The following is an 11,930-nucleotide window of genomic DNA, read 5'->3' on the forward strand; positions in this document are numbered from 1 at the left end:
CTTTTTCCTCTTCGCCTGCTTTTCCCCACCTTTTCTGAAGTGTCCTTAGTTCTTTCCGCAATTCTGTGATTTAACGCTGTCTCCTGCTGGTGGTCTGATGGTTTTGCCTTCCTTGACACCGAAGGCATCTTGGCATGCACGACTTGCACCATGGTCTTTATCTTCTTGATTGCATCTCCTTTCAGGGTGTTGTCCAGGATGGTACTCAGATCTTTATCCAATTGTGCCCATCTGCGATCTGCTGCTGGTGGTAGATTCAAGCATGGTTTCCTCTCAAAGTCCTCTAGACTTTCGGATTCACCCCCTCTTCTTGTGCCCTGAACAGGTTGAGCAGAGAGGTCCAGAGCACTGTGGTTTGCTTCCTGACCCCGGTCCTCTGCCGACTGACAAGCAGTGCTTAAACTCAGAGATAACTCTCTGGGTAGTATCAGGTGCTTTGCGTTGCTGTAGCTGCTCTTTGCATTTGGTCTTGCCTTGGTGGATTTTGACGCCACGTTCGTTCTTGAATATTCCACCGCAGATGTTGCATCTTCTTTTGGCTTCACCCTCCTGTCTTGCCGTATCCAATCTCGTAGTCTTTATGCCATTGTCCGGGTCTTTGGCCGTGTGATCCATTCCTATTGGCAGATTATCCTCCCCCCTCCTCGGTCTGCCTGGGGGTATTTTCTCTGTTTAGTACTTGTAGCTTGTGCAGTGCAGTGCTTCAGGGTGCTAGCCCTAACACTATTGCGTGCCGTCTTTTCTTTCCGAGCTGTCATCCATTGTTTCACGGATGTCCCTGGGTCTTCCCCCACCGCCAATGGGCCTTTCCCCATGGTCACGACATTACAGGTGAAGTAAACATCACCTGTTTACTTCAACAGAAAATCTACAAGACAATTATCCCTAGAAAATAATTCTAGGTCCCGTAACAGTGTCCATGAGAAGAGGATGTTTGGCGACATTGTAGATGTGGTGTTGACAGAGGTGGAAAGAGTACTGACAAATCCTACTCAATTACAAGTATTGTTACTTTAGTGAAAAACAACTCAAGTACAAATAAAAGTACTAATCCAGGAAATTAGGAAAGTAGCCTATTTAAAAGTACTCAAGTAAAACTCAATTTGTGTTACACATCCAGCACGTTACCAGTGTTACCTAAGCCAGTTTCCCAACCAGGGGTACGTGTACCCCTAGGGGTACTTGAGCAGCTTGCAGTGGGTACTTGGAAAGATTGGGGATTACAATTCATTTCCAAAATTATTAAAAATATATACATATTCCAAGTAATTTCATAAGCGCATTGCTAAAATGGTATGTGCAATTAGTTCCCCCCCCTGGCAGGTGTCAACTGTTACACTATACTCTGTCAAGAGGTCACCGTTCACTCATTCATCGTTCATTCATTTAATAATAAGTTGTGTGTCAGATACTAATTAATATGGGTTTAAGAGAACACATTTAGGAGAATCATCAACACACATGAGTGAGGAGGTACTATTGGCATGGCAAAACAGTTCAGAGGTACATAAGACAAAAAAGGTTGGAAACCACTGAATAAACTGTCCCTGTCTTTGTCTGTCTTGTCTTTCATACTGAAGAGCTCATTCAGATGTGGCCAGCAATGCTCAGTTTGACGATTCTTACTCAGTGTACATTTAAAAGTACTCAAGTAGAATATCTATTATTAAAATGACTAAAGTAAGAGTATAAATATACCATATATACTATATATATATATATATATGTATGTATGTATGTATGTATGTATGTATGTATGTATGTATATATATATATATATATATATATATATATATATATATATACCATTATAAAAAATACTTAAAAGTACAAATCCTCAAAAACAAACTACTCAAGTACTTTCCTCCTCTGGGTGTTTAATTAAAGAAAGAATGGTTTCATGTTTATACAATGCTGCTTCACTGTAAATGTGACTCTTCCTCCCCCCTCCTCTTCAGGTGTATGGTCTGCTGAGGCCCTAGAGATGTTTACAGGGAAGATCCCTTACCTGGAGGCGGTGAATGGCACCACAGTCATGTTGCCTTGTTCGTACTCCAGCTGTATCGGCATCATAAATCTCTACTTCAACTGGCAGTTCAACAACAATGGCACCATGGACAAGGTAAGGAGCACACCCAGCCTCCGTCATGCATCTGCAGACCCACTTAACCAGTAGAAGAATACAGTGACGCCATGTAAGCTTTGTCAAGGTTTTGTTAATGTGTCACCAGTAGTTGTGGATGAATGACGGCTTGCTGGTCCACTCAGATCTGTGACTCGGTGATTCCGTCAGAGGAATCGGTGCCAGATGTGAATATATTATGGAACCGGGTGGAGTTTATTGGCAAGAATCAACAAGAACTAATCGACAAGAACAAGCACAACGTCTCCATCTTGCTGTATAACATCACCTTCGAGGACCAGGGCCAGTACACCTGCTTTGGACGCAACCCCAAAGAGAAGGGCAGGAACCATAGTGCCATCTTCACCCTCATTGTGGTGGACGAGTGTGAGTGGTCCCGCTCTGCCGTGCATGCTAACGGGTGCTGATGCTGATGTAATAGCAACCTGCCAGTTTAATAAAATGTGGGCTTACAGAAAACACCCGTGTTTAATGAAACCTGTGATGATAAGCAGTTGCTTTAACTGGCTATTTTACACACTAATACACACAAGTGCAAGTTCTGCTGCTGGAGGATCAATCCTAGAAAGTTGCCGACCCTATATCCCCCAAAAGGGAAAGCACATTAAGGGAAAGCACATTAAGGGGAGTCATCTTGCAAATCTCAACTGTTCAAAAGTTCAAAAGAAATATAATACCACAGTTAAAAACCAAATGAACGTCACGTGCTATTTCACATGTGATCACATGTGAAAACATGTTAGATTTCACATGAAAACATGTGGAACACATGTGAAACATGTGCTTTGCCCATGGGAAGCATGTGGTTTTGGAACGTTTTCACATGTGAAATATGTGAAACCCATGTAAATTCCCATGTGATTACATGTGAAACCTATGTGATTTATGTGAAAATCATGTAAATGTTGTTTTCCACATGTGGAAAACATGTTGCTATACAACATGTGGCAAAACATGTGTTCCACATGTGTAAATGTTCCAAAACCACATGCTTCCCATGTGTTTCACATGTGTTCCACATGTTTTCACATGTGAAATTTAACATGTGCCCAGTGCCCACATGTTTCACCACATGTGCCACATGTGGTTCACATGTGGACACATGTGAACCTCGTGTGTTTATTCTGTAAGGGGAAGCACATTAATCCTACATCTGTCTTGTCTTCAGATTTGGAATTATTACACTATACAGTATCTATAATGGGGTTACTTTGCTACATGATGATATGATGCATAAAATATAATTCTCAATTAAACTGTGTTGACTGTATTCCATCTTTGCACCCATCACTATACTCGTCTTATGTTGATTTTCGTTAATCTTAACCCCCCTCATGACTGGTATGTTTCTGTCTGTAGTGAGGGTGGTGGACAACACCCTGACCATCATCATAGCCTCAGCAGTGGGTGGTGGCATTGCGCTGTTGATGGGCTTCATGCTGCTCAAGAACTTCACTCTCTTCGTTCTTCAAAAACTTGAGGAGAAAAAGTGAGTCTTGACAACCATCAATCACTGTCTATTTTTCTTAACACATTTGTTTGTAATCAATACAACATTTCTACGGAAGAGGATTATAGTCACAAAAATTTATTTCAGTTCTGAGTCAGAATTCTGACTTTTTTCTCAGAATTCTGACTTTAAACTCGGAACTCAAAATGTTTTTTTCACATATTGCCCTAATCCTTCTCCGTAATTTCTTGGCAGGTTAGATCTGTTGTGTGATGGCCTGCAAAACCCCTAGCCTGCAAAACACGAGACTCAGCCTTCATTCTTCATTCTGAGTCTCACAGTAGCAACCCCAGAGGCAGTTGCGGTCCCCGCTTCAAATGGCTTCACATCTTCACTATAATGTACCAATCACAATGAAACAGTACCGTACATACATCCTGCACAAAGTTGTTATCTTGTAAGTATGCTCCTTCTTGTTCCCGAATATTGGGTAGTTTCCAATACCGAGCCCTTATTCACATGCCAGAGCATGTAATTTCTTTCATCTTTTCCATTCAAAATGGCCGTTGTTGTTCTTCTGCTTCCCAGCAGGGGAAACAGCGCCATCTCTGTTGTGTCTATGCGTGGAAACTGGTAATTACACATCCAGAAAATGCAGAAATTACATGCTCTGGCATGTGAATAAGGGCTCACTATTGTAAATGACACAATATTCGGGAATACCATACAGCATACTTACAAGATAACAACTTTGTGCAGGATGTATGTACTGTTTCATTGTGATTGGTACGTTAGTAAAGCCATTTGAAGAGGGGACTGCAACTGCCTCTGGGGCTGTTACTGCGAGACTCAGAATGAAGAATGAAGGCTGAGTCTTGCATCAAGGCTACAAACCCCTTTACATGCTGAAAATGTGCCCTTTTTTAGTTCCACAAATTGGAAACTCTTCCCTATATACAACTCTTTGAATCAATGAGATAGCTCTCTTAGATCAAAAGTTATGAGTATTTTAATGTTATGTATCTAAAAGTAAAACATGATAAAAATGGCTTAAACATTACACAATATGCAATTTTCTTCTACAGTGGCATTCCACCAAAACTATAAAAATAAATACTTTCTCCTTTGTTTTATGAAAATAACTATTCACCAACACGTACTACGGAGATGAAAGTAACCAAATTACTCAAAATCTCAAAACTAATTTGCGACCTTCTTTGGCTCATTACCAACAATGTGTAGCAGCAACATGTGAAGGGTTCTCAGACCACCACACTACTGTCAAGCCCGGATTATCTACCAGACCGATTGGAGCCAGTTACCGGGGGCCTCCGAAACCTCACCAACTGTGGTCTCATCCTGCTTTGCTGTCTTTCAGAGGCTGTAGCGGGCTATCTATTGATATTAACCATGTCATGCTAGCTTGTTGAGAAGGTGGTTAAATAACGCTCCAAATTTAGGCTAAATTTTGGCGAGGTCAAAGGGGTCCCTTGACCTCTCACCTCAAGATATCTGAATGAGAATTGGTTATATGGGTACCCACGAGTCTCCGCGTTGTGTAGGTGGTACTTGCAGCAACCCATGTGTAGGGCTTGTCCAGGGGTGGTTGCGAACCGCCGACATTCGGCTTGGGAGTCCGACACTGCGCCAAGAGAGCTAGCTCCCTTGGCGGAGCTGATTAACATGCCTTTATACTGGGGAGTGAGTTTAACCAATCCACTCGCTACCACTCGGGACTCACGAGGAATCCGCGCTGATTCAACTCGGTTACACAGACATGCCCACTACAGACAAACCAGTGTTATTTGAATATTTATGCATACTGGGGGTCCCTAAACAGTCGTGGAATTGCATAAATTGGGTATGATGTTGGCTACCCGGTCTGCGAAAAATGCAATTCTTTCAGAAATCTCCAAGTTATTGACACCAAATCGCAGCATTTTCTATGTTTTCTTTCAAGGTGGTGGTTGCTTCAACAATTTGTGAGACCTAATTGAGCCTGGGGATGGGCATCATACTGTATAAGTAGTAGGGGGGGCATCCAAGTGTTTGTGCTCATGGCATTCTTAATCCATCCTTGACCAATGTATTAGATTTTAAATGATGCCCAGCAAGTTGTCTCTTTGAGCTGCTTTGTATCTACAGTTCTAACTTTGTTCTTGTTTCTTTTACTCTGAACCAACTGCAGTAAGGAGTGCCTTGTAACTACATCAGGGATCGACAACACAGAAAACGGCCTCTCAGGATCCAAAGCTGAAACAAAATCAGCAAAATCACCAAAAAAGAAATGAGTTGCATGTATGTAAATCCATATGAATATTTATATATCTTCGCATATTTATATATGCACTTGAAGATAATGAAGTTGCATGTGAGCAAACACACATGTGACTTCATTATGTAACAAGTTGGTAATGGCACCTGGCTGTGGCCTTCCTGGAGTGAAAAAGATAGATGGGGACAAAATGCTACCATATATACGCAATATACAGAATGTGCAAATAATATACAATACAAAATATCTGTGCACGTTGTGAGTGCACACATTAATATATGTTTTTTGCCAAATAGGCACATGATCAAATCAATTGTGACGCCACCTACCAGAGACACTTCAACTTGACTTATTTAGGATAAATATCTTACCTGTTTACTTAGCCGCCCTTAACCATATTCCTTTTTATTCAGAGTTGGCAGTGAAAGAGCAAAATCTGGTAACCCTTTATTTTACAGCTCCCTAATTACATATGAACTACATATGAACACCAATATTACTGTGTAATTACATTATACTACATTGTAGTACATTCATATGTAGTTACATAGTTACATTATGTAACTATGTAACTACATATGAATGTACTACAATGTAGTATAACTTATATATGAACTATTTGTAATTAGACATGAACACCAATGTAATTACATTGGTGTTCATATGTAGTTCATATGTAGTTACATGGTACCAGACCTGTAAAATGGAGTGAGTCTATTCAACTGTAGTTACATGGTACCGGACCTGTAAAGAAGCTACAGCCTGGGACAGAGATTGCTAAAACCCAGTTCATATGTAACTACATAACTACATATGAACTATTTGTAATTAGACATGGACACCAACATTAATTACATTGGTGTGCATATGTAATTCATATGTAATTATGGACCTGTAAAATAAAGGGTTACCCAAAATCTCCCTCTACTACCACCTAGATCCACACATCTACAGTACATGCTGTGCCCACACTAACTGCTGCAAGAGGACAGAGAGGCAAGCCACACTACTTTAAGTCAGTATCAACACAGTTCTCATTCGCAGGTCATCTGACACGTTGGGTTGGTGGTCAGTCCAGCGCACCAACCCAAAGTGTCAATATTTGACGACCTGGGAAAATGAGAACCATGTTGACTAAATCTTACGCGTCAGTATTTGACGACCTGGGAATCATGTTGACTCAATCTTTCTGCAAAATCACATGTACAGTATATGGTTCATATTTTTGTTTTGATAGATTTCTATATAATTTTCAGAGGACCCTTTGCAGATGATCTAAATTAAATGTTAGTTTTGTACAGATCACAACAATGCAGTTTGTGCTTTTATTTGCCCTCTTATCTTTTTGGCCAGCGCACGCAGGGCGCAGGCCCTATAACAGGGTTTGTCCACCAAATTTAGTCACCAATTTGCAAGCCGATTTGGTCCCACTCAGAAACCATAAGACCTGCTCAGTGTTGTGCAAGCTTTCACTTCACAAGAGCTAGCTCAAAGTTCAGCTCATGCAGATTAAAATGAACTAGTTCACTCGGTCAAATCTTCATCAAACCACATCACACAGCTTGTGTGGACTGTCCTGCACAAAACCATGATGAAACAAAATGCGAAACGCGTTGTTTACCCCTTGATTTTTTAATGTAATATATTAATAAAAATAAGTGTCAATCCTGATATCCTGGTGTGCGCTGGATTATCAATGTTATTATAGCAGTGCAACACAATTTTATATTATTTTAAATGCTCTGCTTCTCTATCAACCAAGGGGTCCTTGGGCTTAAAAAGGTTGAAGACCCCTGCCAAACAAGCCTTTCAAAGGTGGTTGCTTCTTCTAGCAGTAACCAATAACTGTCTCTGGTAGATGGCTTTTTTTACTCAATTATAATTGATAATATATGCATACTATGTGAAATTGTGTGCGCAAATTTTGTCAATGGGAATTAGTTAATTTGCGTGCAGAAGTTATTAAGTGTGGATGAAACAAAAAAATGAGAGAAAGAACTATCTTGTGCCGCACAGTTGCGATCTATGAAGTACGGTAATTTGTGGCCATGATATATAAAATATTTTCTGTAGCTATACAGCCAGGCTGCGTGCAAAAAATGAACCTTTGACTGTTTTTCATACGACGTCAAAACAAAAAATGTATTGTTTAAATGCTTGAGACAGTGAATAATGCAATGTAAGTAGTTAGAACTGGGCTGAATCCTTCGTTACAGAACATTAAAGTCACAGTAGACCTTCAGTAAAATGGTCAACCTAATCTAAATCTGATTTTGAGGGTAGTGTGCAGTCTCAGAATTTCTAAAAATTTCCCTCAAACATCTCTCCTGGGTAGCAATGGCTTTTGTCGATATCCACATGAATGGTTTCCAATTCTAACTAACAACTGTAAAACAAAGTGTGTGTGTGTGTGTGTGTGTGTGTGTGTGTGTGTGTGTGTGTGTGTGTGTGTGTGTGTGTGTGTGTGTGTGTGTTAAGGACCTTGTGAGGATTCAGCCCAGCTCTTATACTGTACCTTTTCTTTGCTTGATACAAAACACAGGTGCCTGTTAGCGCTTCTATACTCCTCTGTTAATGAGGACAACTACATATTGCAAAAACTCAGCAAACGCTATAGTAATAATACAACAAGCTACTGAATTGAAATGATAGACAATCCCCTGAAACAAAAACCCCCACCCCTAGAAACATGAATGACCCTCTGATGATACCGCTTTTAAGACAAATAACCAATGCATTTTAAGCATGTGAAGTAACACGGGCAAGATTTTAGACACAATGCTTGAAAATAGAAATGTGTACTTTTTTGGAATACTTGTTCTAATTATACCTGTGTAATGCTGGTAGCATCAGCTCTGAGGTTAATTGTAAATCCCATCATATACCATGCTGATTTCATTGTGCTAATCCTGGCAAGGCTATGGCTCTAAATGGACCCGGACATGCCTGGATCAGACACAACATATTCCCATATCTTACAGTGTGCCCCTTAATGAAAATTGCTCTCTTCTTCCAAACACTGGCCAACATTCATTCAAACAGTGTTTTACTCCTTGCAATAAGTCATTATTAGCTCCAGTGGAGTGAAAAAGAAAAGCTATTGTGTTGGAAATAAGCATCCTCTGCCCACACATACAGTCATATTTAATATGAGCATAGGCTCAGCGCTGAAGGAGCAGGCAGAGGAAGGGGCTGTACTTCAACTATACACTGCTGAAGCCAACACACTCCCAAAGTTTGGTCAGGACCACTTGCCCTCACTTTAGTTGGGATACCTCTTTCTTATAGTGTTGGAGTTGAGACCACCTAAACCGAGACCGATTCAAGACCAAGACTGAGGGGGGGTGAGACCATTTTCAAGACCATGACTCTAATGATGGCTTAACCTTTACAGGGTAAAGCAATGGTGTAAAGCAATGGCGGTGTAAAGTTTACACCATTGCTCTGCTAACAACAAAGTAATCATTTATGAATTGTAGTAAAATACAAATGGCTGTACAGTATACATTCAGGCGTTGTCTCGTCATAGACGCGTGGTCAATGGGTCAGCATGGGGAAATCCTCCCGTTTTCCCCGACGGCCACACACATTACTGGAAGTAACGTGACCGACTGTATCTCAGTGACAGAAGGCAGTCTGTCTGAAACACTGCAATTCCATATCACTGACCTTGGAAAAGGCTGAACACACACAGTGGCAGAATGAAGTGTAAAAACACCTTACTGCTGCTAAATTATGACTCCCCCAAACTGTCAGCCACTGACTGATAAATTATACCGTATGTAATAACCTGTATGATGATACAGTATATGATCTGTATGTGTTAGTATGCTGCTAATTAACAGAAACATTAGTCTATAGTGTGAAACAAACATTTATTTGAAATGTAAACCTGTTGGTCTGCTTTCACACAATGGAAAACAGAGTTTTTCCTCGCTCAGAATGGGCCTTGTGGTCTTGAAAGAAAATCCAGAATCTGACTTGACCAAGTCAAGTCAAAGACCGAGGGAGGGCGAGTCCGAGACGAGACTGAGACCATCAAAATGTGGTCTTGAGTACTCCAGCACTATTTCCCATCATTTTTCATGGACTGCCTCGACCCGGTAGGCTCCCACAACTCGTGGCTCACTTTGGCCCGGTAGCTACCACTAGTTGCCTCGCCCGCGACGTCGATGTCTGATGGGACAGAGGACTGTCGTCACATGACTAGCGGTCATGTGACTCATGACTAGGGAGATACCTTTGTCTTCTGGAAGTGATGGCAAGGGTTCCTGACTGAACATCAGTATTTGAGGGTTTGGGAGTGAGAACAGGTTGCAAGACTGAAGCACAAAATAGTTGAAGTGATACTCTCAATGACTGTGCCAAACTAGGATGATCACACACACACACACACACACCCAACATATCAGGAAAGAAATGTATTTTCATCTATAACGATGCATAAAATTCAACCAATGAAATATAATGTCAGCTGCATTTACAATATACAACTGTTGCACATTCAAGGCACTGAATGTCTGGTTTTAAAAATACCTCTGGAGTGTGTGACAGACGTGAGGGTAAACACTGTCAGGTCACACATGTACCTCCCTAGCCCCGACAAGCACGACATGAACGTACAGTACTGTATAGTGAAATGTGAAATGGTGAGTTTCAGGTGCTTGTCTGAAATGCATTCTGCTATTAAGAACTGTTGTATGTGCCTCCAGTCTTTCATCGCTGGCTTGAAGCAATATTGTAAAGGGAGTCTATTGGGCACTTTAAAGAGATGTATATTTTTGTGTATGTGTAATCCAAAGTGTGTTACATTGTTCATCGAGAAGAAACCACACAGAGCACATACAGTGTAAGTACAAAGTGCAATAAATATTATGGACAGTACTGTATATTATGCATTCGAAATGGCTATAGCTGTGAGTTTCCCATTCTCTTGTTTTCATTTAAAGGGGGAATCTATCTTCAGGCAGAATTAAACAGCAGACCCAAGAATTGTGAGATCCGAGGAGAGACTTGGAGATATGAACACAAATCTAAGCGAAGTTGTCCAAGATCACGAGATCAAAAGATTTGTTAATTCTGTTTCAGCATGGATTTTCCCTAAGTGCACAGGGCTAATCTCTGCAAGTTGTCTAATTAAGCGCTGTATTAAGAAAAGTGGTTTATTTAAATGATAGCATCATTTAATCAATAGCCCGCTGCTCTTTCACAAGGAAACAAAGGTTGGATGTAATTGTGAGATTGTGTCAGTTGATGGCCTTACGATGACAAGCAACTCTATGCAAATCATAACAGGAGAGGATTGAAAGAATACTTTGACAGTTCAACACACTGCACCTTTTGAGTTACTGTGATGATATTGTAAGCAATACCAATGTAGGAAATGCATCATGGGAGTCAGGGAGTTGTAGTGGCGGAATGCAGCGTGAATGAGGAACATCCGGAGAGGAGCACCGAGTGAACTGGAGCGCTGGTACTCTGGCCCTGCAGAGTGCAGACTCACCAAATGGCACCACACTGCTGCTCTCAACACACTAGTATACAGCTACGCTCTGGCTCACCCTCAGATGATGTCCCCATTGACAACCTCTCATCCATGCATACAGTTTCCGCTCTAGGTGTCATTATTATAAAAAATAAAAATTTAGAAAATCTAATAAAGTTTTGAATAACATCTGTCCTGTGATGTCTTTTTTTTACGAGGACCAGGGTTGGGGTCAGTTCACAAAATGAACTCAACCCAAAGATTTGGGAATGCAATTGGAATTTGGAAAAAAACCTTCAGGAAGTTGAATTTAATTTATTTGAATTATTTTTTTATTCACCTGGTCGGCTCCCTTGGGAGGTGTTCTAGGCACGTCCAGCTGCGAGGAGACCATGGGGCAGACTGAGGGTTAGGTGGAGAGATTGTATCTCCATGCTGGCCTGGGAACGCCTCAGGATCCCTCATTCAGAGCTGGCTAACGTGCCCAGGGAAAGGAAAGTTTGGGGTTCCTTGCTGGAACTACTACCTCCGCGACCCGATCCCAGATAAGCGGTTGAGGATGATGATGATGAATTGA

At 41.1% G+C, this 11,930-nt stretch overlaps 1 protein-coding gene across 1 annotated transcript; it reads left to right on the forward strand.

The window, feature by feature from the left end:
- Positions 1 to 772: 772 nt before the first annotated feature.
- On the forward strand, positions 773 to 5,912 carry LOC310771952 (sodium channel regulatory subunit beta-4-like; the record flags this gene model as incomplete). The annotated part of the gene is made up of 5 exons (XM_083664445.1): positions 773 to 782; positions 1,959 to 2,122; positions 2,269 to 2,509; positions 3,503 to 3,632; positions 5,782 to 5,912. The coding sequence occupies 5 exons, from the start codon at positions 773 to 775 to the stop codon at positions 5,882 to 5,884; spliced, it is 648 nt and encodes a 215-aa protein (XP_083520571.1). The 3' UTR covers positions 5,885 to 5,912.
- Between the last annotated feature and the right edge of the window lie 6,018 nt (positions 5,913 to 11,930).

The sequence above is a fragment of the Poromitra crassiceps genome (genome assembly GCF_964638095.1).
Source record: "Poromitra crassiceps genome assembly, contig: HAP1_SCAFFOLD_1562, whole genome shotgun sequence".
NCBI lineage: Eukaryota > Metazoa > Chordata > Actinopteri > Beryciformes > Melamphaidae > Poromitra > Poromitra crassiceps.